Raw genomic sequence first — 22,341 nt, 5'->3', positions numbered from 1 at the left:
TCAAGCAGAGACGGCTGACCTTTAAAGAGCCCTTGCTTAATTTTTCATGATGCCTCCTATTGGATATTTTTATACCCCACCTTTCTCTCATTCCGGAGCCCAAGGTGGTATGCATAGGGTCCCCAGGAATTGGTCAGACCAGACCCAAGGTGATGTGCTCTCAGACAACTATGCCCTGGGACTGATTTGTGTTTGTGGCGCTTACTTTTTTCCACATGGTATGTATGTGCCATTAGCCTTCTTGCAATGGCCATAATAAACCCCGTTCTGGTTTATAGCATAACAAGAATCCACACCCACTGTGGCACCTGAAAAGGCAAAAGAAATAAATTAAATCTTCAGCATGTAGCAGTATAATGGTATGAATCGCAAAAGCAGAACGTGAGCACAACACAGTGCCGGATCAAGCCAAAGGCACATCAGAAGTAACAACTTTTTACCAGTCCTTTTTCTGCTGTGTTGCTAGGTGCTGTGGCTGAGCTGAAAGAGGTTTGGAATAGGCGTAAGTCTCTCCTTGTCCCATCCCACCCTTTTTCAGGGAGTCACACCAGCTTCGGTTCTCCTGGATGAGTCCCAGCGGAGGCAGCTGAGCCCTGATTGTGCTACAGTGCAGGAATTACACCAATGTATCCTCAGCTGAGCTCTGGCTCAGGAGGAAAGACCAAGTTAAACTGAATACAAATCTGTAAGCCTCTTTCAAGTTAGATGTTCAGTAACTCCAGGGTTCACTCACCTGGCCCCCAAAGTGCAAGGCATTGGTTCTGCAAAGTGGGACACTTCCCCATGTAGCAGTAACCCTCGTTATTTTTGCAAGGGAATCCATTCACTCGGAAGCGATCCATGGGACATTGCTGAGAGGTCCCTGTGCACAGTTCTGGTAGGTCGCAGTCATGCTTCACTGGCCGGCATACAGCGCCTGCTCTTCTAATCTGTAGGGGAAAGAGAAAGGTCATCCAATCCCTCATTATTTATCATATTTAGCAGTGGAGATCAAATATAAATGATCATGGTTCATCCAGTCTACAGTGAAGCCTTCTCTTCTCTGCCATGCTGGCTACCAAGTAGGGAAGGATGGGCATCCCAGCCCAAACAGCTCCAGGGGTTTCCACAAGACCCTCAGTGTTTGTGGGAGGGGATTCAAGCACATACGGGAAAATTTAGTTTCGCAAAGTCAATGTGGATTAAAGTGCTCTACTGCAATAAATCCACTGTTAAACACGAAAAGAACTATTTTTCAATTAGGAAAGAGGCAGGGAAATGCATCAAGAAGTATGAATGCTCATTGTTCTATAAGCTCTCCACAAACAAATCAGAATGAATGCTCAATAAACAGGTCATCTGGAGAAGTCCAGAAATAGCCTGGATTCCCGACTGAGCCCATAGGGTTGTATCCAACATTAAGTCAGACCCATTGAAATTAATGTACATGGCTAACCTAGGTCCATTAATTTCACTGGATCTAGTCTGAGTAAAGTTAATTGGCTACAACTTATGGTGTTAAATTGCCTGAAAGCCACAATGGCATTCATGCCATAAGTGGAGACCATCATATTCAACTTGTGTTACTTACCAGAACTAAGAGGTTGCCATAAGAGGTCCATTCCTCTCGTGGCAACAGAACTACTCAGCCTCCCCACAAATTCCTATGCAGACATGTTAATAAGTTTCAACTGAGCTTTAGAAAGCAACCCAGAAAGAATATAAATATGCTCAATATGGGCAATAGAGAGAAACAGAGATTACATCCCCATTTGACCAATGTGCAACAGAATTGAGAGGTATTATTTTCAGTGTAGGAAACAAAGCCTTACCTGGCAATTTTCACAACAGTCCCCATATCCACATTTAGCACCTGGCTTCAGTTTACAAGTTGCAGCCTCGCAGCAGTCATTTTTGCATTCCTTAAAACCAAGAACAGTCCTGTATTATCAACTTAATTTTGCCTGATCTCTTCCAATTAGTATCTTTTCAGATGGGTAACTAATAAAGGAGGGAAGTATTTCTTCAGCGCACTTCATCTAAAATACTAATGATTGTAAACTGAAAGGCGGATGCTTATTTAACCAGAGCTGTGTGACCTTGGTAGTAAAAAAAAGTCAAAATGAAAAATGAAAATTCTGCACTAAGCTAATTTAAATGAGGTGTCAAGAAAAGTTTAATTTTGCAATCTGCATAAATTGTGCAAACCAAGTATATTTGCATAATATTCCCCCCTTTTATTTTGTATAATTTATTCTGTCTAGCTCCTCGTGGGTTTATGCAAGAGACTGTCACCCTCTCCCTGCCAATTGCAAATCACGCTCAGAGCAGGTCTCTGGCTTCTCATTTGAAAACAATCTGAAATGTTCAATGTTCAGCACCCAGTGCCAGATTCAGTGCTTCTTCTATGTTCCCACAGAAGAGTTAATGAGTAGCTACCACATTGTTACTTTAAGTAAGGCCCTATTGGAAAGATACTACATCATGGCATTGTATCATTCCAGGTGCATTGTTTGGTCTTGTGCTGGCAAAAGGAAAAAGGAGAGAGGAAAGGAAAAAGGAAAAGGAAAGGCACTGCTGCTGCTGCTGCTACGTAGTTATCCCAGGACAAGATCCAGGTTTGATGGGGTCCTCAGCAACATATCCTCGGATGGACTCTTTCCTACATCAGTGGATTTGTCTTTCAGAAGTGGTGGGAGCAGCGGGTGGCTATTTAACTTTCCCACAATGCCCAAGTGACATGATGGCAGGAGCACTGTGGAAAATTTAAATGGTATCTCACAGGCCCCAGGACAGAAGTCAATAGCTGTGGACCCTGTCTCAGAGCCAGGGAGAGGGCAGCTGCCCAGGTTGAGTAATTACCCCCCTGCCCAACCCCCCAAATTGCAGTTATTTCCCTTCACACATCATTTTCTTTTTCCAATTTGGTATCATCTTGCATTTCCTGGCTCCTTCAGACAGAGGATACACCACTTCTATCTGCATTAATAATATTTTTTTAAGGAACTTTTGCAACCCTCACTTCAAAATTAAAATTTCCAAATTTGAAATTGGGACATTGGTACACTGCTATCTTGCATTGCCAATCCATGTGTTCTTTAATGTGAAAGTGCACTCAGTTATGCCATGAAACAGCCATAAGATTCTGTTAAGAATTCCACCCATTGACAAGTTCCTTTTCACAGCACAGATGGGTAGCCGTGTTGATCTGCCATAGTCAAAAAAAAAAAAATTCCTTCCTGTAGCACCTTAAAGACCAACTAAGTTAGTTCTTGGTATAAGCTTTCGTGTGCATGCACACTTCTTCAGATACACTGTATCTGAAGAAGTGTGCATGCACACGAAAGCTTATACCAAGAACTAACTTAGTTGGTCTTTAAGGTGCTACAGGAAGGAATTTTTTTCTTTTCACAGCAGTTCATTAACAGATACCTCTGGAGAGCCACAGTCACATTCTTCTCCCTCTTCAACAAAGTCATTCCCGCAGACGGGGGTTGCAATGATATCTTTTGGAGATGGCATGTTAGTTATACAGGATGGGGTCCGGTCCATGATGTATTTCTGAAAATCCTGCAAACTGCAGGAGCTGAAGTCCCGGGGAGTTTTGTAGCTGTAAAGATGAAAAGATATGTGGGAAATTATTCTAGCCAATAATTGGGAGGGATGATATAGTGCAGTGGTAGAATGCATGCTTTGCAGGCAGAAGGTCACCTCCAATCAACACAGGTCTGGCAGCAGCAAACAGGTGACGAGAAAGGCCTCTGCATCAGATCACAGCCACCACCTCAAGCTGAAAGCCTTTAGCAAAGAACCAAAGGGATCTACATTCTCAGTCAGCCAGAGAATACTGGTATGGATGGACTATATCTATTGGAATCATAGAGTTGTAGAGTCATCTAGCCCAACTCCCTGCAATGCAGGAATCAATGAATTGCTTAATGCCACAATAGGCTTCTAAAATATAAGAACCAGCTGCACAGATATTTAAATAGTGTGGCTTAGTAGTTTCCTATAGTCCTAAATAAGCAAAGATTCATCATCACTAACTCACTCAAATTCTTTAGGAAACACAGCAGATGCATGGATGGACTAGAGTGGTGCAAATTTTGTTTTCCTATTGTGTCAATTTTGGCCACATCTACCCCAAGTCTATATAAGATGCAAACACACCTTTCCCCTCAATATGTCACAACCAGTTCTCACAGATTCTGCACAAGTCTAAAGACCAGGTTTTATAGTCATTTTAAAAAAGAAAAGAAAAATACAATGAAAGTTGTATTTTGGATGAGAACCAAAACCTAAGACCACAGTCAGGACAAGAATTCTCACACTGTGGTGCAGTTTTCTTGCATAATTTTGTATAGACTTCTAAGAAACCTATTTCTCCTTGCCACTAGTATTATGCAAGATCCCTTTTTGCACAGCGTGACTTGGTGACCAATGTTCATGCCTGTGAGAGACGTGCATTCCATCAAGAAGAAGTCACCAGGGAAGACTGCAACTGATTTGCTCAATGCACATCCATTTTTTAAAAAATAAAGTCTCTAAGCAGTTTACAAGACATATTACATTTATCAATAGAACAGTACAAAAGGCAAGTAATTAAAACACGTGAAATATAATTAAAATTAACTGTAAAAGATCAAAACATGCCAACATCTGTATGTCTGGATAAAAAACATCAGCAGGCTCCTGATGTCAACAGGCAAGGAGTTCCAACGTGTAGATCCTGCCACATTAAAAGGCTGATTTCTTTCAAGTATAGAATGAGTGTTATCTGCAGTACTATTTTTCTAGAAAAAGAAACCATGAACACCTCCCTTATTCTCTTAGAATGGCAATGGTGCCCACCTAAGAGGAGCAGGAACTCAGTTCTGGTGAGTTTCGGCTGAAAAATGGTCTTGATTACTTGCAACAGTGCCAGTTCAGCAGATCTAAGCAGTCAATTGGGCATATATGAGGTAAGGTGATCCTACAAGTAAACTGGTCCCAAACTGCTAAGGGGTTTATATGTAATGTCAATATTCAGTCCTTATTGTATTTTAATATTTTTCTGGAAGCCGCCCAGGGTGGCTGGGGAAACCCAGCCAGATGGGTGGGGTATAAATAAATAAATTATTATTATTATTATTCAGTCACTTCATCTGAAAAAGCTTTATTCTGGTCAAACTAGCAGCCAAGCTATGTGTTACATTAAAGCTCTGTGTTTGGAATTCCATATGTAATTTTTTAAAGCAGCTGTTGTTTTTTATCAGGGCCATGGCTAGAGCTAGAATGATCTAACTCTTCTTTGAAATATCATGGCCCCAATGCAGATTGCTCCTCCAGACCTGTTATGAGCTTTGAAGGGGGAGATGTGTTGGCTTTAAAATATAAGCTTTCTGCTTTTCCCCCTCCACGGCTAAGAAAAGCTCCAAGGAATTGCTTTGGGTCCATGATAAACCTCCCATGCATGGCCTCGATCCAAATTGTACCTAATGGCTGCATTTGCAGAAATAAAAAAAATCACACACACAGCTCCAGTGTAAGGTCTCATTTGGCCCTACCGTGAAACAATTTGCTTAGGGTTAAAGGAACACTTAAATAGAGATTAGGGATGGACCAATCTGTCATATTTTTTTTTTGAAGTGACAGGATACCCAAATCCTGTCTGTGAAATCACCCCAGGCCTCAAAACTGTCCAGAATTCCTTTTGTCTTCTAAAAATCCAAAACAGCTTTTCTCTGCTTTCCTCTGCTCTATCACAAGATGCTGTGCATAGGCAAAATGTTACTTTTAAAAGCAAATGAATAGCCTCTGTCAATGCCAAGAATACTCGGGCCTGAGAAACGAATCTTATCTCATTCAGTTGCAACATCTTTGGACATGCTGAACCGCTCTCATTCCCCCTTTCCTGGGAAGAGTCCAAAATAGTCCCAAGACAGCTTTCTGTTCATGCTCAGAGGAACTCAGGGGCAGGACTCTGGAAGAAGGGGGAGGGATCTGGAAGGGGTATATATGTTTGTGCACATGATTGTGAACTCGTGCGTGCTTTTTGTGACTTATCACACTTGCTCCTTCTACCAGTTCATGGATGGTAGAAATAAAAGCCTTTTCTCCGAACTATTCCTTGAGTGTCTGTTGACTCCCACTTCCCTTTCCCAGGCGCAATATTTTTCCCACCCGAGGACAAAGCCTCATAAGGCTACATTTCTTGGTGCGTTGGCCGGGAAAAACAGCATTCCCTGAGGATAAGGGATGTGGGTTCTCATTTTCCTCCCATCTTAAGTTCAGTTTTCCACATTTCACCATCATTTTGTCATTTTTAAAGTCCTCATGAAAACTCATCAGCATTTTAGTGTGAATTTCTCAGGTTTATTTACATTTTTGTATGTTATTTTTGCCAATATAAGCATTTTTGTGCAGATTTTACACTAGCATACACATTTTTATACACATTGCTTGGCCTGAGAATTGCATGGCTGAATTCAGAGGAGGGAAAATATCAAAGGATGTTTCTACTGTTTCGGAAAGCACATATTAAGGGAGGGAGGGGGAGAGGCATGTGGGTGAGCAATGGTCACCAAGTCACATCATGAAAGCAAAAGGGGGTCTACTGAAAACCACTCACAACCAGACGCGGTTTTCTGTTAAGGTCATAACAAAGTTGCACCAGAAACCTCAGCACTTGCTTGTTGGGGAAAAGCAGACATTCTTGAAGCAAGTGCTTCTGTGTGAAACACCAAAGAAATCCTTTCACATATTAAAACTGCATATGATGCACAAATTCCATCAAATAACTCCCTGAACATGAGGGAATGAGCACCCTGGGCTTTTTGCAGCAAGTACAGAAACTTTCCAAACAACTGCATGCTCTATCAAGGCTGCAAGAGGCTTACACAAAAGACAGCAATGGAAGTCTGCAATAGAGCCATGTCTAGCAAGACCTATTTCTGAGCCTAAGCAAAACAACAACATCAATCAGCCAGCAAACAAAATTCTGTGATCTATTGATTTCACTGAGAGAGGAACTAGTCAGGAATGCATTAACAGTCTCTCAACTTTCTTAAAAAATGAAAAGCAGCTGCAAAGTGCTGCCACTTTAAGTGGAAGAAACGTGGAGAGGGCTGCTTAACCCTTTCTACTCCCACCATTTATCAGTTCAAGATTGCTCTCTCTAATTATATTTATTTAACAAAATTTATATACCACTTGGCTGTAAGAAAACCCAGTTTTTATGCCCAGTTTAACTAAATCTCTCCTCTGATAACAAAGAAGCAGGTGCTAGTTTCAGTAGACGATGGGTTAAGCACTTTTGCTCTCCAGCAGAGTTTTCAGAAAACTGCACCATCCTGGCAACAGTCCCATGCAACATAGTTGAATTATTAATTCAAAACTGTTTAGCAGCAATTGCATTCAAAAGCAACCACAGGTTTTGCCAGACTCCTCTGGCAGGTACAGGGGACTCACCTGAGTTGCGCCGCCATGATGCATGATCCAGAACTGCACTTACAGAAACTTGCATCGTGATTCATGCCAAAGTTATGCCCCATTTCATGGGCCATGGTTGCACCAATAGCAATTGGGTTTGGGTTGTGATCCTGCAGAAGGGAGAACAGTTAACCTATTGTTAGTCTTCCAGGAAACAGAAGATGATGGTGGTTATTAGCATTGCGTGGAAAAGCTCAAAGAAATTTTGAGTGAATATTAGGCTCTGGAGGTGGGTGGAGGGACGGGAGGAAAATCTAGTCATTTTCAAGGGTCTGTTGTTTGTTAATAGCAGCTATTTTTTCACTTCTTTAAAAAATATGGAATAGCTGCCAAAAAATTAAGGGGCCTAAGTTAAAGGTGTTTGACCAAACTGTGGGAGGCAGTGGAAGACAGGAGTGCCTGGTGTGCTCTGGTCCATGGGGTCACGAAGAGGCACACAGGACTAAACAACAACAACAACAAAGGTAAAGGTACCCCTGACCCGAAGGTCCAGTCGCGGACGACTCTTGGGTTGAGGCGCTCATCTCGCTTTACTGGCCGAGGGAGCTGGTGTTTGTCTGCAGACAGCTTCCGGGTCATGAGGCCAGCATGACTAAGCCGCTTCTGGCGAACCAGAGCAGCACACGGAAACGCCGTTTACCTTCCCGCCGGAGCAGTACCTATTTATCTACTTGCACTTTTGACGTGCTTTTGAACTGCTAGGTTGGCAGGAGCTGGGACTGAACAATGGGAGCTCACCCTGTCGCAGGGATTCGAACCTTAATTCGAACGCTGACCTTAATAAATAATAATAAATTTTTATTTATATCCCGCCCTCCCCAGCCGAAGCCGGACTCAGGGCGGCTAACAACAATAAAATAATACAACATTCTAAATTGGCAAGCCCTAGGCTCAGTAGTTTCGACCACAGTGCTACCCACGTCCCGCTGGGCCTAAGTTAGCCATGCCCATTAACTTCAATGGATCTTTTCTGTGTAGGATAAGCACTGGATAAAACCCATAGTTTTATCACTGCTGCAAGGTGGTTCTGTTGATGATCCATTGGCTGCCAATTCCCCTCCACACTTCTGCCCTTGGAATAAAACTATATTGTGATGTATACTTCTTCTAGGAGCACAGAGGGGAGGTAGCAGGTGCCACCGGTCCAGTAAAATATTTCACAAAAACAGTTTCTGAACCCCTCCCCCCCCCAAAAAAATGGCCACTTCTGAATGGAAAAGCAAATTTGGGGGAAAACATTTCTGCTCGGCTCTATTCTCTATTTATGCATCACATGCAAGAGAGCATTTTTTGAAAGGGCTGCAACTTGCTTGGAGGGCAGATGCTCTGCATGGGGAAAGTTCCATGTTCCATCCCTGGCATCTCCAGACAGGGCTAGAGATAAGTCCCCTCTCTGAAACTCTGCTGCCAGTCAACACAGACAATACTGAACTAGACAGACCTACGGCTCCTCAATGGATAAGGGATGGGGAACATCAGGCCCAGGGTTCAAACGCAGCCTCCCAGACCTCTCTATCTTCTCAGGCCACATGCCCCCCCCCCGGCCATGCCCGACTGGCCCTACTTTGCACCCTCGTTGCAGTGCTATTTTTCAAGAAAAAGAGGTACCAGAACTGACCATGAACACCATCTTTGTTCTTTTAGAAAGGCAATGGTGTCCACCTGAGAGGTGCCGGAACTGAGTTCCGGTGAGCTCCAGCTGAAAAAAAGCCGAGTGCTTTTGCTTGGCTACAACCTGTCCTTGATCTTTGTTAATGTCTCTTGCTTGTCTAGATAGTGGGTGGAGAGGGCTACTTAATGTATAGATATGTGCAGAAGTGAGTATATGTGGAAACTAGCCCACTATCCAAAGATAAAAATTTATATTTGTTGCTCCACCCACTATTGCAATCCCTCCCCATCCCCCAAGGAGGTTGCCCAAATTATCTGGTGTACCAGATCAGCTTCACCAGGGTTCCCCCTTCCTCTAGGGAAGCAGCAGTAATGGTGTCACCAAGAAGCTGGGGTTGTGGTTCTGCCCTGCCAGGCGAGCTGCTTCTGAGTAGCTTCTTTTATTCATATGTTCTGTTTCCAATTTACATTGCTTTCAGGCAGGCCAAAGTGTTTAGGCAAAGGGGAAAAGTAAATGAAATTAATAATCTAACAGCATGCATGGCATGCTCCAACAGCATGTGTGGAGGCTGGTGGTGTTTCTGTTTCCTTCCCAGGATATTTCAGCAAGATCTAGGCCTCCAGAATTAGTGAGCTTCTTCCAAGGCTGACACAGCCTAACAGCTACATGTGGTGACCCACCAAAGGCTCGAGGGAAAACCTCTTTGTTGCTCCCTGCCTCAGACTGCAAAGTGGAACAAGTTTCCAAGCACCCCACAGGCCACAATTCACAGCCATTCAGCTGCTGTCATTGGTCATTCCTTCCACAGGGTTCGAGGCAGCCTACATCGTTCAATTTTAGAGGTAGAAATGATCCCTGAGGTCATCCAGTCCAACCCCTTTTCCAGCTTCTGTGTAATTACCTCCAGCAAAGTTGAACTCACCAGTTCTCGGGAAAGCCTGTTCCACTGTCAAATAACAGTTGCCATTCCTTCTACTAACACTTATCCAAAATCTGCTCCCTTGCAACTTCCACACATTAGATCTAGTTCTGTTTTTTTTCCTGGAGTAGGGGGAGTCAATGTGGTAACTTCCCTATGTGGTTAGGCTCCAGCTCCCATCCATCCTAGCCAGCATGGCCACATGGGCTAACCCTGCTCTGGAGCAACAGTCACTGTATATGTGTAAAGGAAAGGGACCCCTGACCATTAAGTTCAGTCGCGAATGACTCTGCAGAACTGCTTCCGGGTCATGCGGCCATCATGACTAAGCCGCTTCTGGCGAACCAGAGCAGCGCACGGAAATGCCGGAGCTGTACCTATTTATCTACTTGCACTTTGACGTGCTTTCGAACTGCTAGGTGGGCAGGAGCAGGGACCGAGCAACGGGAGCTCACTCCGTTGTGGGGATTCGAACCGCCGACCTTCCGGTCGGCAAGCCCTAGGCTCTGTGGTTTAGACCACAGTGCCACCCGCATCGCTTAAGTAGGGCTTAGTTTAGACCACAGCTCCGTGATGCATAAATTGGTAAAACTAGATACACAGTTGGAGGGCCACCAGTTCCCAACCTTGACCACCTCAGCCTAGTGAAAGCAGTGAGTGGGGGAATGCAGAGAGGAAGGATAGCACAATAGCATGACCCCCGTCTCACCCAGTGGCACACCCACCCAATGAGATCTTGTTCTGTGACAAATTAACAGCCTGGGCTGAGTTGTATTTGTTCTGGAGCACCATAAGTCCTTCAAATCGCCACAATACAATAACACATTTGTATTCCACACCATTTGTTACATTACAAATGAAAACAAAATATAGAATGTTTTTTTTGTGTGTGTGTCCCTTAATTGTGCTGCTTTAAGGGTCAATGTTAATTTTATTTTTCATGCTTAAGGCTTTGTTTTGACATTCTGCAATTATCTCTATTTGCCATGCTGAGATAGGGTCAAAAACCATCCAGACATTTACCTTCCCGACGGAGCAGTACCCATTTATCTACTTGCACTTTTGACATGCTTTCAAACTGCGAGGTTGGCAGGAGCTGGGACTGAGCAACGGGAGCTCACCCCGTCATGGGGATTCGAACTGCCGACCTTCTGATCGGCAAGCCCTAGGCTCTGAGATTTAGACCACAGCACCACCCACGTCCCTGGCCTATGTGTAGTTTATCCTAAATACACATTTTAAAGCATTTGGGCATATTTTTTGAGCGGAGATGTGTGTTTCAAAAATCAGTGAAATGTGAAAACAGAAGAATAATTACATTACAATTAACACGGGTTGTGTGGATTCGGTCTCTTCACTTTGGAATTCACAGGAATTGAGTTCCTCAAGCATCCCGGAACAGAATGAGCAAAGTCTGCTCTCACTCTAAGCCAACTCAGCCGTGCACAACAACAAATTCCTAAGACTCAGCCACATGCAAAAGCCAGTTCCCAGGATGAGGAAGCCACCGCCGATAAGTTGGTTTATGTTTGTAGTAAGGAAATGCCATTTTATAAGCCTTCCTTGCCTGCAACCCAATGTTCTTCCCTCCTCTTCCTATCTAATTTCACAAACCTGAACGACTCCCAAGGAATGAGCAGGGTTGCACATGGTTCCAACATAGGCCAATCCTACTGTTGGTCCACTGAAGTCAATTCCTCTGAAAGAAAAGAGGGATAGAGAACAGACTGTGAGATCTCATTCAGAAAGACTCCATTGTTCTATCATTCATAGAATCTATTGCTGCATTTGGCAAAGAAGCCTTTGGCAATTCTTCCCAATGGAGTTGCAGACTATTAATATTTCAGTCTCAGAACTAAGGCACATGCAAGAAGAGTAGGGATCAATGAGTTTTGCCAGAACCCCCGTTTTTCATCCTGCACCCTGAAAATGGTAGAGGTTATTTGAACCCTTCCACAAATTTAGCCAAAACTTCAAATGTTGCAATGGTGTACCATCCCCCCTCACCCCCCCCCCACTCCAGTACCATGTCAATGACACCCAGAAGAAACAGGCTGGTGAAAAACTGAGGAGGCCATTTGGGGGCAACGGTACCCCCCCACACACACTCTTGACAGCATTTGGGGGAAGTGTTTTTGAAACTTTGGAAAGATATGGCTCACTAAAGGTACTCCACCTCTGCCCACAACCTTTTGCCACAGGGATACATACGTGAGAAGCTGAGCGTTATCGTTCCTTTTCCGCTTCAACAGAACTGCCTGCCTCCACGCTGAGAACCGGTCTAAAGTGCTGCCCGCAGATTCATTCACATCAATCTTATCCCCATCAGACCAAACTTCTAGGCCGATCAATGCTACATGAACGTTTATGGCTTTGTAAACCTATGAGGAGAACAAACTGTAATCAGGGAACACACAAAAATACCTTAAAAAATACCTTAGGGAAAAGTTGATAATGGATTTTATACTCCTCACCCCAACTTGGAGCAGATTAAATTGTATATATACTTTGAAACCAGGGTGTTAGTAAGGTAAAGGGACCCCTGACCATGAGGTCCAGTCGTAGCCGACTCTGGGATTGCGGCGCTCATCTCGCTTTACTGGCCGAGGGAGCCGGCATGCAGCTTCCGGGTCATGTGGCCAGCATGACTAAGCTGCTTCCAGCGAACCAGAGCAGCGCACGTAAAGGCCATTTACCTTCCCGCTGGAGCAGTACCTATTTATCTACTTGCACTTTGACGTGCTTTCGAACTGCTAGGTTGGCAGGAGCAGGGACCGAGCAATGGGAGCTCACCCTGTCGCGAGGATTTGAACCGCCGACCTTCTGATCGGCAAGTCCTAGGCTCTGTGGTTTAACCCACAGTGCCACCCGCATTCCTAACCAGGGTGTTAAAGGTAAAGGTACCCCTGCCCGTACGGGCCAGTCGTGACAGACTCTGGGGTTGCGTGCTCATCTCGCTTAAGAGGCCGGGAGCCAGCGCTGTCCAAAGACACTTCCGGGTCACGTGGCCAGCGTGACGAAGCTGCTCTAGCGAGCCAGCACCAGCGCAGCGCACGGAAACGCCGTTTACCTTCCCGCTATAAAGTGGTACCTATTTATCTACTTGCACTTAGGGGTGCTTTCGAACTGCTAGGTGGGCAGGAGCTGGGACCGAACGACGGGAGCTCACCCCGCCGCGGGGATTCGAATCGCCGACCATACGATCGACAAGTCCTAGGCACTGAGGTTTTGCCCACAGCGCCACCCGCGTCCCAACCAGGGTGTTAGGACAACATTAAAAGAAATACGGAAGTTCCAGGATTGTATCCAATACTAGTCCTACTTAGAGTAGACCCACTTAAGTTGATGAAAATTGCTTAAGTTATGGTCATTCATTCAAATGTGTCTACTCATTGTAGGATTTAGTTGGAGGCAAGCCCAAGATTCTTATCTCTTTGTGTATTTTTTTCTTTAAAAGCAGCCATGGGGTGCTTTTGTGGGGGGCAGGGATTGGGTTGGGCTGAGAAGGGGAGAGAAAGGGTTAATCAACAAATGCTTCCACAGACTCCTGAAACCAAGTAAAATTTCCATTGAAAGCCCCAAACAAAAGCACAAAACAACAACAACAAAATAATTTCAATCAAGTTGTGGGTTTTTTAACGAATGCAAAGAATTATTATAGTTTGTAGGCAACAAAGATAATTCACACTTCATGTTGAATGACATTTTCAGATATTGTAACATGCATGTGAAATATAAACATTGTTTTCAAAATATAAACATGCATATTTCTAAATAATGTTACAGTGAAGAACACATGTGGGCAACCCTTACTCCCAAATGTTTTATGCACTTGTGAGGGCATTAAAATTAGGGATCTGCAAATCTGTCATTTCAGCTTCTCTCAGTTTCTCATTATCCAATCTTAAATTCATTTAACTGCATTTCCATATCAGTTTCTGAATTCATCAGCATTTTACTGCAAATTCTTCCGAATATACACAAAGTTTGTCTGCAATTTTGCCTAATACACTCATTTTTCCAATGCAATTTTCCCTAATATAATGCATTTTTGTCTGTTGTGTTCACTGCTCTTTGCATTTGAATGTACACTTTAATGTACATATGCATTTCTATACACATTCCTTGGCTGGAGAACAGCACTGCAAAACCTGAAGTATGAATTTTGAAAGATGGCTACATTTTGTAATTGCTAGGAAGGTTTCACTTTAAATGCGAACTGAATTTAATTTCTCCCCATTCCTAAATATACTTCTAGGCCCTGCACTTCTTTCCTAAGAATACAAAAGGTGGCCATCTCTGTGATAAGTGATGTTGCTGTGCTCTAAAACTACCTGGTCAGGAATACAAAAATTGTTCATCTAAGTAATGCTGAGATGCGTTCACATCAAACATCATTTTGTCAGCTCAGAGTGTAAAACAAGATTTCTTCACGTGGACCTAAAAGAAGTTTTGAGGTACATGCAATGAAAAAGTCTGTTGAATAACATTCGGAAGAACTTCCTGACAGTAAGAGCTGTTCGACAGTGGAATTTGCTGCCAAGGAGTGTGGTGGAGTCTCCTCCTTTGGAGGTCTTTAAGCAGAGGCTTGACAACCATATGTCAGGAGTGCTCTGATGGTGTTTCCTGCTTGGCAGGGGGTTGGACTCGATGGCCCTTGGGGTCTCTTCCAACTCTATGATTCTATGATTCTATGATTCTATGATTCTATGATTCTATGAATAAGAGAGAAACTTCCATTGAATAACTGAGTGACTTGTATAGAAATTTGAAATGTTCTTCTAATTTTAAATGCCCAGTTTTTGAACACTAATTGCAAAAATCAGAGAGAAACAAGCTAAGAGGATTCTGACCATTGCTAATTTAATGCAGACTAATAATAAAATAATAATAATAATAATAATAATAATAATAATAATAATAATAATAATAATTTGTATTTATACCCCGCTTTTCCCGGCCAGAGCCAGGCTCAGGGCGGCTAACACCAATAAAATCACAGTAAAAACATAATAGGGGGGAGGGGGAAAAACATTTAAAATACAGGTTAAAATGCAATTTAAAATGCAGCCTCATTTTAAAAGTAGCCGATAAATCAAGACCATAAGGGGAGGGAAACATAAGGGTCAGACTGACTCCAAACCAAAGGCCAGGCGGAACAGCTCTGTCTTGCAGGCCCTGCGGAAAGATGTCCAGTCCCGCAGGGCCCTAGTCTCTTGTGACAGAGCATTCCACCAAGTTGGGCCAGTACTGAAAAGGCCCTGGCCCTAGTTGAGACCAATCTAACCATATTAAAACATATGGTTAAAAACATATGTTTTAAAACATTTAAAAACATATCTACGCCTCACTATTGTTCACTCAGGGTCACTGCCATTATATCTTACCATGTTTATGTAATTGACTATTTCAAATACTCTTGTCCTAATGCCAGTCATATTGCGGCTGTACTTCCTGAACTGCAAAAAGAAAAAGATGAAAGTATTAATAACAGATCGAGCAGAGTGGGGTACAGGTTACACTGCAGGCACCTCCAACCTTCGGCCCTCCAGAAGTTTCGGACTACAATTCCCATCATCCCTGACCACTGGTCCTGTTAGCTAGGGATCATGGGAGTTATAGGCCAAAACATCTGGAGGGCCGCAGGTTGGGGATGCCTGGGTTACAGGGAAAGAGGAAGGCATTTAACTCATCCTTGCTGCAGCAAAAGAATCTGTGAACCTACATATAGGAAGAAAACGCTTTTTTGACAACTTACAACCTATGACAAGTTCTTCATAGTGGATTCTTACAAGCTCACCTCCTAAACCTGGGTCCCCAACGTGGCCCCTGTGGGCACAAGAGCACTCGCAGACACCCACTCTCAGGGCCCCTCCCAATTTTTTTAGTTCCTTGGGGATGCCTCTTTTGGGGAGGTGTTAGTTACCTTCAGTCCCTTTTTTGTGAAAAAAAATGTTTAGGGGTGCTCTCATTTTCCTACTCGTATTCAAATACTGCCCCTCAATGAGGCGAAACTTAGATTCACAAAATGTTTAGGGGTATGCGAACTCCTGTATCCCCCAGAAAAAAAGCACTGGTTACCTTTTGTTGGTGTCTATGTATTAGGATTCTTAACTTATGAGATTCCAATGTCGTGGGTTCAAGCCCCATGGCAGGCAAAAGGTTCCTGCATTGCAGGGGGCTGGACTAGATTTGCCCACGGGGTCCCTTCCAACACTACAGTTCTATGATTCTATGTAATTTGGGGTGGGAGTTCACTGTTGTTTTTCTGTGAAAGTGGCATCCTGTGGTACCTTATACAAAGGACAAAAATTCCTTTATCTGTCAGTCTGTAGGTCAGGTTTTTATTGTGTATGACCATTGCAATGTCACTTACGTGCACATTAAAAAACAAACAAACCCCAATACATTTCAAGAATTTGTTGAAAAAAAACATGAAATGCAAGGTGTTACTTTAAACTGTAAAGTTCCCCAAATTATGTAAATTAAAAAATCCCCTTGGGTTAAAAAAATAAAAATTGTCCATATTGCCTATCATCTATCTAGCTATCTATATCTATCTGTCTGTCTATCTATCTATCTATCTATCTATCTATCATCTCTCTATCTTTCTATCTCTCTATCTATCTGTCTGTCTATCATCTATCTAATATCTCACCCTTCCTCCCAACTACTAATGGTCTCCAACTCAGGGAAATTAAAGATATTGGAAACTGGTTTAAATTAAACTGAATGCATAGTGTGGCTGCGTCTACTGTCCCCAGTAACATGCAGATAAATATTTGCAGGAGAAAGATCAGGTTTGTATCTTCCTTATTAAGTTCTGGATTTCACTGAAAACTCATTGAATGATAATGAAACTGATGAGGTTATCTGCTTCTCAGTAATTGCAGTCAGCTGCTTCTCATTAAATATGGGAAATTGTGCAGGGACTTTACAGTAGACTGGAAACACAGTAAACTTTGTTCATTCAAATGCCTTTTTTCCATTCTTGCAAGAAGCATCGCCTCCAAGGCTGTAGCTATATATGGTAGTGAAATGGTGTCACCGTGGTTAGAAGGAAGTAACAACAAATGGCATCATTAAATGACATCAGCACAATATCAATTTCCTCTAATTTTTCACAAGACCAGCTGTTCCCTTTTGTAAAAGCGTTAGCAGAACACCAAATCTGTAATTGGAGAGACCTTCCACCACCTCCTTTGATATTATTATTATTCCAGAAGTTAACACTGTTTGTGTACACATGAGGGGGATGAGCACAACCTCAAGTATGGGCACAGGAGCAAAGAATATCGAAATAGGGTTTATCTTATGGAGTTTGCTACCACTGAGGAAAAAGATGGAAAACTGGTTCAATCAATGACTATTATGCATTATAGCTAAATGTATTCTCCATGTTGAGAAGAAATATACATCTGAATATAAGAAGCTGCGGGCAAATAACAATATAAGGCCATCACCTTCATGCCCTCCTTGTGAGCTTCTCAGAGATATTCGACTGGAAACGGCAAATGCAAGACTAGAGGGAAGCTTGCGCTTTGCTCTGGTCTAACAGGGCAGTTCACATACTGCAGTGCTCCCCCTGTAAAGTAAGGTTACCAGATGTCCCCGTTTCCCGGGAACAGTCCCCAGATTTACAAATCACTCCCCTGACAAAATCCATCTATTTAGTAGGAAGTTGAAATGTGTCCCCGGATTCATTGAAAAAAATCTGGTAACCTTATTGTAAAGTGAATGCTTCAAAAGAACTAAGAAGAAAAGCATTCCTTGGGATACTTACCACTGTGTAATCTACAGCTATGTAAAGTTCAACATATTTCCTGGCCTTCAGGTATGCCTGCTTCTAAAGGGAACAAGAAAGTTGAGATTGGTCAGAGTTTCCACACAAAGTTCACGGCAGGGTTGTTTAAAAGGGTTTTCCCCAGAGTGGCTGGGGAAACCCAGACAGATGGGCAGGGTATAAATAATAAATTATTATTATTATAAAAGAAAAATGTTGAAGTGTCCAGTGGAATGTGATTATAATTCACTCTCAGTGCATGCATCACTACAACACACCTGCTTGTTTTTGTGTGTGTGTGCATACATGGTTTCTTGCTCAGAAAATCCTCAGAACTGAGAATTTGACACCAAGAGTGAAGAGAGTCTTGGGAGAGTTGTGAATACTAACTTCCTAAGTACCACTTTGAGGTCAATATGTGGCTGATTCCCATTACAGTTCTACATAAATCTAAATGGTAGAGTTCTCTCTTTTTAAATATTTCACTTATAAAGTCCCTGTGAAGAACCTCACATTGGCTGGAATCACCATCACAACTTCGCATGCCTTGTTGGGAAAGAGGTCTCCATGTTCTAAAATCGTTTTTGCGTCATCTTAGAAACATTGGTGACTACTTAGTAAAGAGTAGCAATCGTGTTTATGGGAAGTGCATTTGGGAGGAAGAAAAACGTGTATGATTGATCAAGGTCTGGGATTGTAGGGGAGTCTCGTCCATTTAATTTACTCTTTTACATGGCCATCACTCACTTTTTAGATCACCTAACATAATTTAACTTTTGCATGACTTGGATTTTTTCACTGCCTAAATGTTATTTCTGATCTCCCTGCAGCTGCCTATTTTGGGTCTGGCAGCCCATTATAAAGCCCTGGTTCACAGGAACATTGGATCGTCTGATAAACTAAGGATTGCTGTTTTATAGTCTGGTTAAAGCACATAAACCTTGGGTAATGCTGGCTGTGTGTGATAAGACATTTATAAGGTTAGAGAGCTTGTTAAAATCTTTGAATGTACAGAATGTAAAGATTCCATTTTTCAGGACTTGCATTATGAAATGAATTACTGGACTGAAACAGTGGCTACCCATATGTAAGGTGATCTGAGGAGGACATACCCATCTCTATACAGTAGCAGAAAATATGCACAACTATACAAATAAAACTTACATCTCAATATTAATCCACATCCAAGTAGTATGGCTTAGCTCAATTTTGGTCTGAGCTCTACATTGCACATTATCTTGCATTTGTGGTCAGGCTAATATTTGTACAAGCAGAACTATGAATTTAATTTGCACAAGTCACTATGCAAGTATTAACTGTCTCTTAGCCCTTTCTCCCAATTTCCAGCCTCAACAGAACTGAACATGTCAGTGTTTGCCATCATATGTCAATGACACTTTTTCTGCCAGCTCTGCAAAGCTGTCATCTGGTTCGCATGTGACAAACTTTCAGATAAAAACTAGGTTTATTTTCTTTCAAACACCAATGGAATTTAATTGCCATCACCGAGCCAGACTTCCAGAAATAACTCAAGAGATTATTTATTTATTTATTTATTGCATTATTTATTCTTAACCAAGCTTTTCTCCCACACTCCTCTCTTGGGCAGAAACACCTGACTACTATTTCTAAGCCTAGCAGCTGATTTAAGATTTTGTAAGAGCGGATGGGATAGTAATCTGTTTTTTAACATGAATCAATTATTAATTTACCAAATTTAAATACATTTGCAGTTATTCGCTCATTTGAAAACAAACAGTGCAATTTAAAATGTTGGGAATGAATGCAACCCACTGTCCATCCACTATGCCCCACTTACTTCTGCGCTTGTGCTCATCCTGGAGGTCTTTCTGGTGGGGTTTTCTGATTGCCAAGTAGTGTTGGTTACCCCACAGATCTTGGGGGTCTCATCCTTTTCTAGGCTATCATATTTGAAGACTGCATGTGCTTCACTGTCTGAGAGTTTCAGAGGCTCGATAAGATACCTCTCACCACCACTCTTGAAATACCCTCTGTAAAACATGAGAAGACCGCTTCAAAATAAGTTGATGAAGATCAACTACTAAGCCGTTTCCTCTACTCTAAATTCCCCTTGAAACCACATTGGATCTTATTTTTCTATATTTACTCACATCTCTCCTGCTCTAGCTTCCTGCAATGTTATACCTACCAAATCAACTGTTTTATGTAGGAATGCATAAACTGTTACTTATTTCCAAGACCAGAATTGAAATAAGGATCACAATTCTTTCACTCAGATTGCCTGATTAAGCTTTAAATGTATGGTGTGCATGCAGCCTGTTTCTCCTGCAACATCCAAGTCAGGCTGCTGTCGCATCAGGCCTTAAGGGGGCGAGGTCACAATTCAGAGTTGAAGTACATGCCTCTCCTAACCAACCTAGCATCCCTGCAAGTTACGAATATTCCTTTGATAGCCATGCTACAGGAAGAGTCCTATTGTGTTCAAATCCTATTTGGGGGCTTCCCAAGAGGCAACTGGTTGACCACTGTTGCATGGACAGAATGCTGGACTAGATCAACCTTCAGTCTGATCCAACAGGGCTCCTCTTACGTTCTTAAGGTGGCCAGATTCCTAATATTTATATCATACCAGTCCACAGCTTTGAGAAGTGGATGTTGTGCAACCTTCCCTTGCATAAAAATGGACCTGGGAACCAAGAACAAACAGCAGTCCTGGGTAGCTCATTGGGCTAAATCCCCGCCTGAGAGCATGAGGTTTCTGGTTCAAGCCATGGATAATATCACGACTCAGAGATAGAAGATCTGGAAAATACACAGAGACTCATCTAAGAGTGACCATAGCTCAGTGGCAGGGCACAGAGAAGGCCCCAGGTTCAATCACTGGCTTGTCCAGTTAAGGAAAGATCAGGTAACAGGTGAGAGGGAATAATTCTGCTGTTGCCGGTCAGCATAGAGAATATTGGGCTTCTACCAACCTGGAAGAAGGCAGATCCTTACGCTCTTCTATATCTACATTTAATTGTCATTGTGGCTGGGAAGGACCATAGCAAGCAGAAGGTCTCGGGTTCGATCCTTTGCATTTCCAGTTTTGAAAGAATTGGGAAAAACCTCTGCAACTGCTTCTGCCAGTTGGAGCAGACAATATTGGACTAGATGGACAAATCATCTGACCTGGTAGAAAGTAGCTACCATGTTCCACCCAACAAGGCATTCCTGAAGAAATCATCCCCCCCCCCCGATCCCGCCCCCATCAGATATAGCTCCAAAGAGTTATCAGAGTATAAACAAAAACAATGTCAAGAAATGGCAATGACCCATCTTACCTCAACCCACGACATGCACTGATGCTTGCTGTAGAGTCAGTATCATTTTGGACGTAACCTTCATAATAGCAGTGGTCCTGTATGGAGAGACAGAGAAGCACACTGACAGACTCATAGAACTGTAGAGTTGGAAGGTACCCCAAAGGTCATCTAGCCCAACCCCCTTCAATACAGGAATCTGAGCTAAAGTATCCCTGACAGATGGCCATCCAACCTCTGCATAAAAACCTCCAAGGAAGGAGGGTCCACAACCTCCCGAGGGAGACCATCCCACTGTTTTTTTTAACAGCTCTCACCCTCAGAAAGTTTTTTTCCCTAATAATAATAATAATAATAATAATAATAATAATAATAATAATAAAATAATAATAATAATAATAATAATAATAATAATAATAATAATAATAATAATAATAATAATTCATTTGTATCCCGCCCATCTGACTGGGTTTCCCCAGCCACTCTGGGTGGCATCCAACAAAGACCAAAAATACACTAAAATGTCACACATTAAAAACTTCCCTAAATAGAGCTGCCTTCAGATGTCTTCTGAATGTCAGGTAGTTGTTTATCGCTTTGACATCTCGTGGGAGGGCGTTCCACAGGGCGGGCGCCACTACCGAGAAGGCCCTCTGCCTGGTTCCCTGTAGCTTTGCTTCTCGCAATGAGGGAACCGCCAGAAGGCCCTCGGCACTGGACCTCAGTGTCCAGGTAGAATGATGGGGGTGGAGACGCTCCTTCAGGTATACTGGGCCTTTGAGGCCGTTTAGGGCTTTAAAGGTCAACACCAACACTTTGAATTGTGCTCGGAAATGTACTGGGAGCATACATGTTTAGTCAGAATATCCTTTCTTGTAACTTGAAGCCATGGGTTTGAGTTCTACCCTCTAAAAACAGGAAGCTTAATCACCCAGGGTCCAAGGGAATTACTGGCTGGCTGCTAACCACAAAGCAGCTTTAAAACTGGCAGATCCAGCTGGTTCAGATTTCCCACCACTTATCTGCATGCCCTGTTGGCATAGGGCTGCCATTTTCTTTGTTTTCCCATTCAAGCTCGACTGCAATAAAACATTGCTATGAAGCTAGTGACAAACTCGAAAACTACATCTAAAGAAGCCTCCTTATACATCCAGTAAAATGTGTGAAAGCCTCCCATTAACTTCCACTGACTTTTGCCAAAGCAATCTAAAAAGTCATGACATATATGGCATAGTATGATGGGAAGTTACATCATATCATATGATGACATAATATGACATGACATGATAGCCAT

General features: G+C 42.7%; 1 protein-coding gene across 1 annotated transcript in view; it reads right to left on the bottom strand.

Moving 5' to 3' along the window:
- ADAM28 (ADAM metallopeptidase domain 28) overlaps nucleotides 1–22,341 on the bottom strand; it is a 77,692-nt gene that overhangs the window by 19,764 nt on the left and 35,587 nt on the right. Inside the window, exons 5-15 of the mRNA XM_081171641.1 lie at nucleotides 21,069–21,145; nucleotides 19,583–19,775; nucleotides 17,764–17,826; nucleotides 15,368–15,439; nucleotides 12,192–12,361; nucleotides 11,595–11,679; nucleotides 7,429–7,559; nucleotides 3,412–3,589; nucleotides 1,812–1,901; nucleotides 734–929; nucleotides 206–308 (exon numbers count right to left, since the gene is read on the bottom strand). Coding sequence (XP_081027767.1) covers nucleotides 206–308; nucleotides 734–929; nucleotides 1,812–1,901; nucleotides 3,412–3,589; nucleotides 7,429–7,559; nucleotides 11,595–11,679; nucleotides 12,192–12,361; nucleotides 15,368–15,439; nucleotides 17,764–17,826; nucleotides 19,583–19,775; nucleotides 21,069–21,145 — 1,358 coding nt within the window. The remainder of the gene's footprint in view (nucleotides 1–205; nucleotides 309–733; nucleotides 930–1,811; nucleotides 1,902–3,411; nucleotides 3,590–7,428; nucleotides 7,560–11,594; nucleotides 11,680–12,191; nucleotides 12,362–15,367; nucleotides 15,440–17,763; nucleotides 17,827–19,582; nucleotides 19,776–21,068; nucleotides 21,146–22,341) is intronic.

Source organism: Podarcis bocagei, assembly GCF_964188305.1.
Source record: "Podarcis bocagei genome assembly, chromosome: 15".
NCBI lineage: Eukaryota > Metazoa > Chordata > Lepidosauria > Squamata > Lacertidae > Podarcis > Podarcis bocagei.
This window is presented reverse-complemented; position numbering and strand designations above follow the sequence as displayed.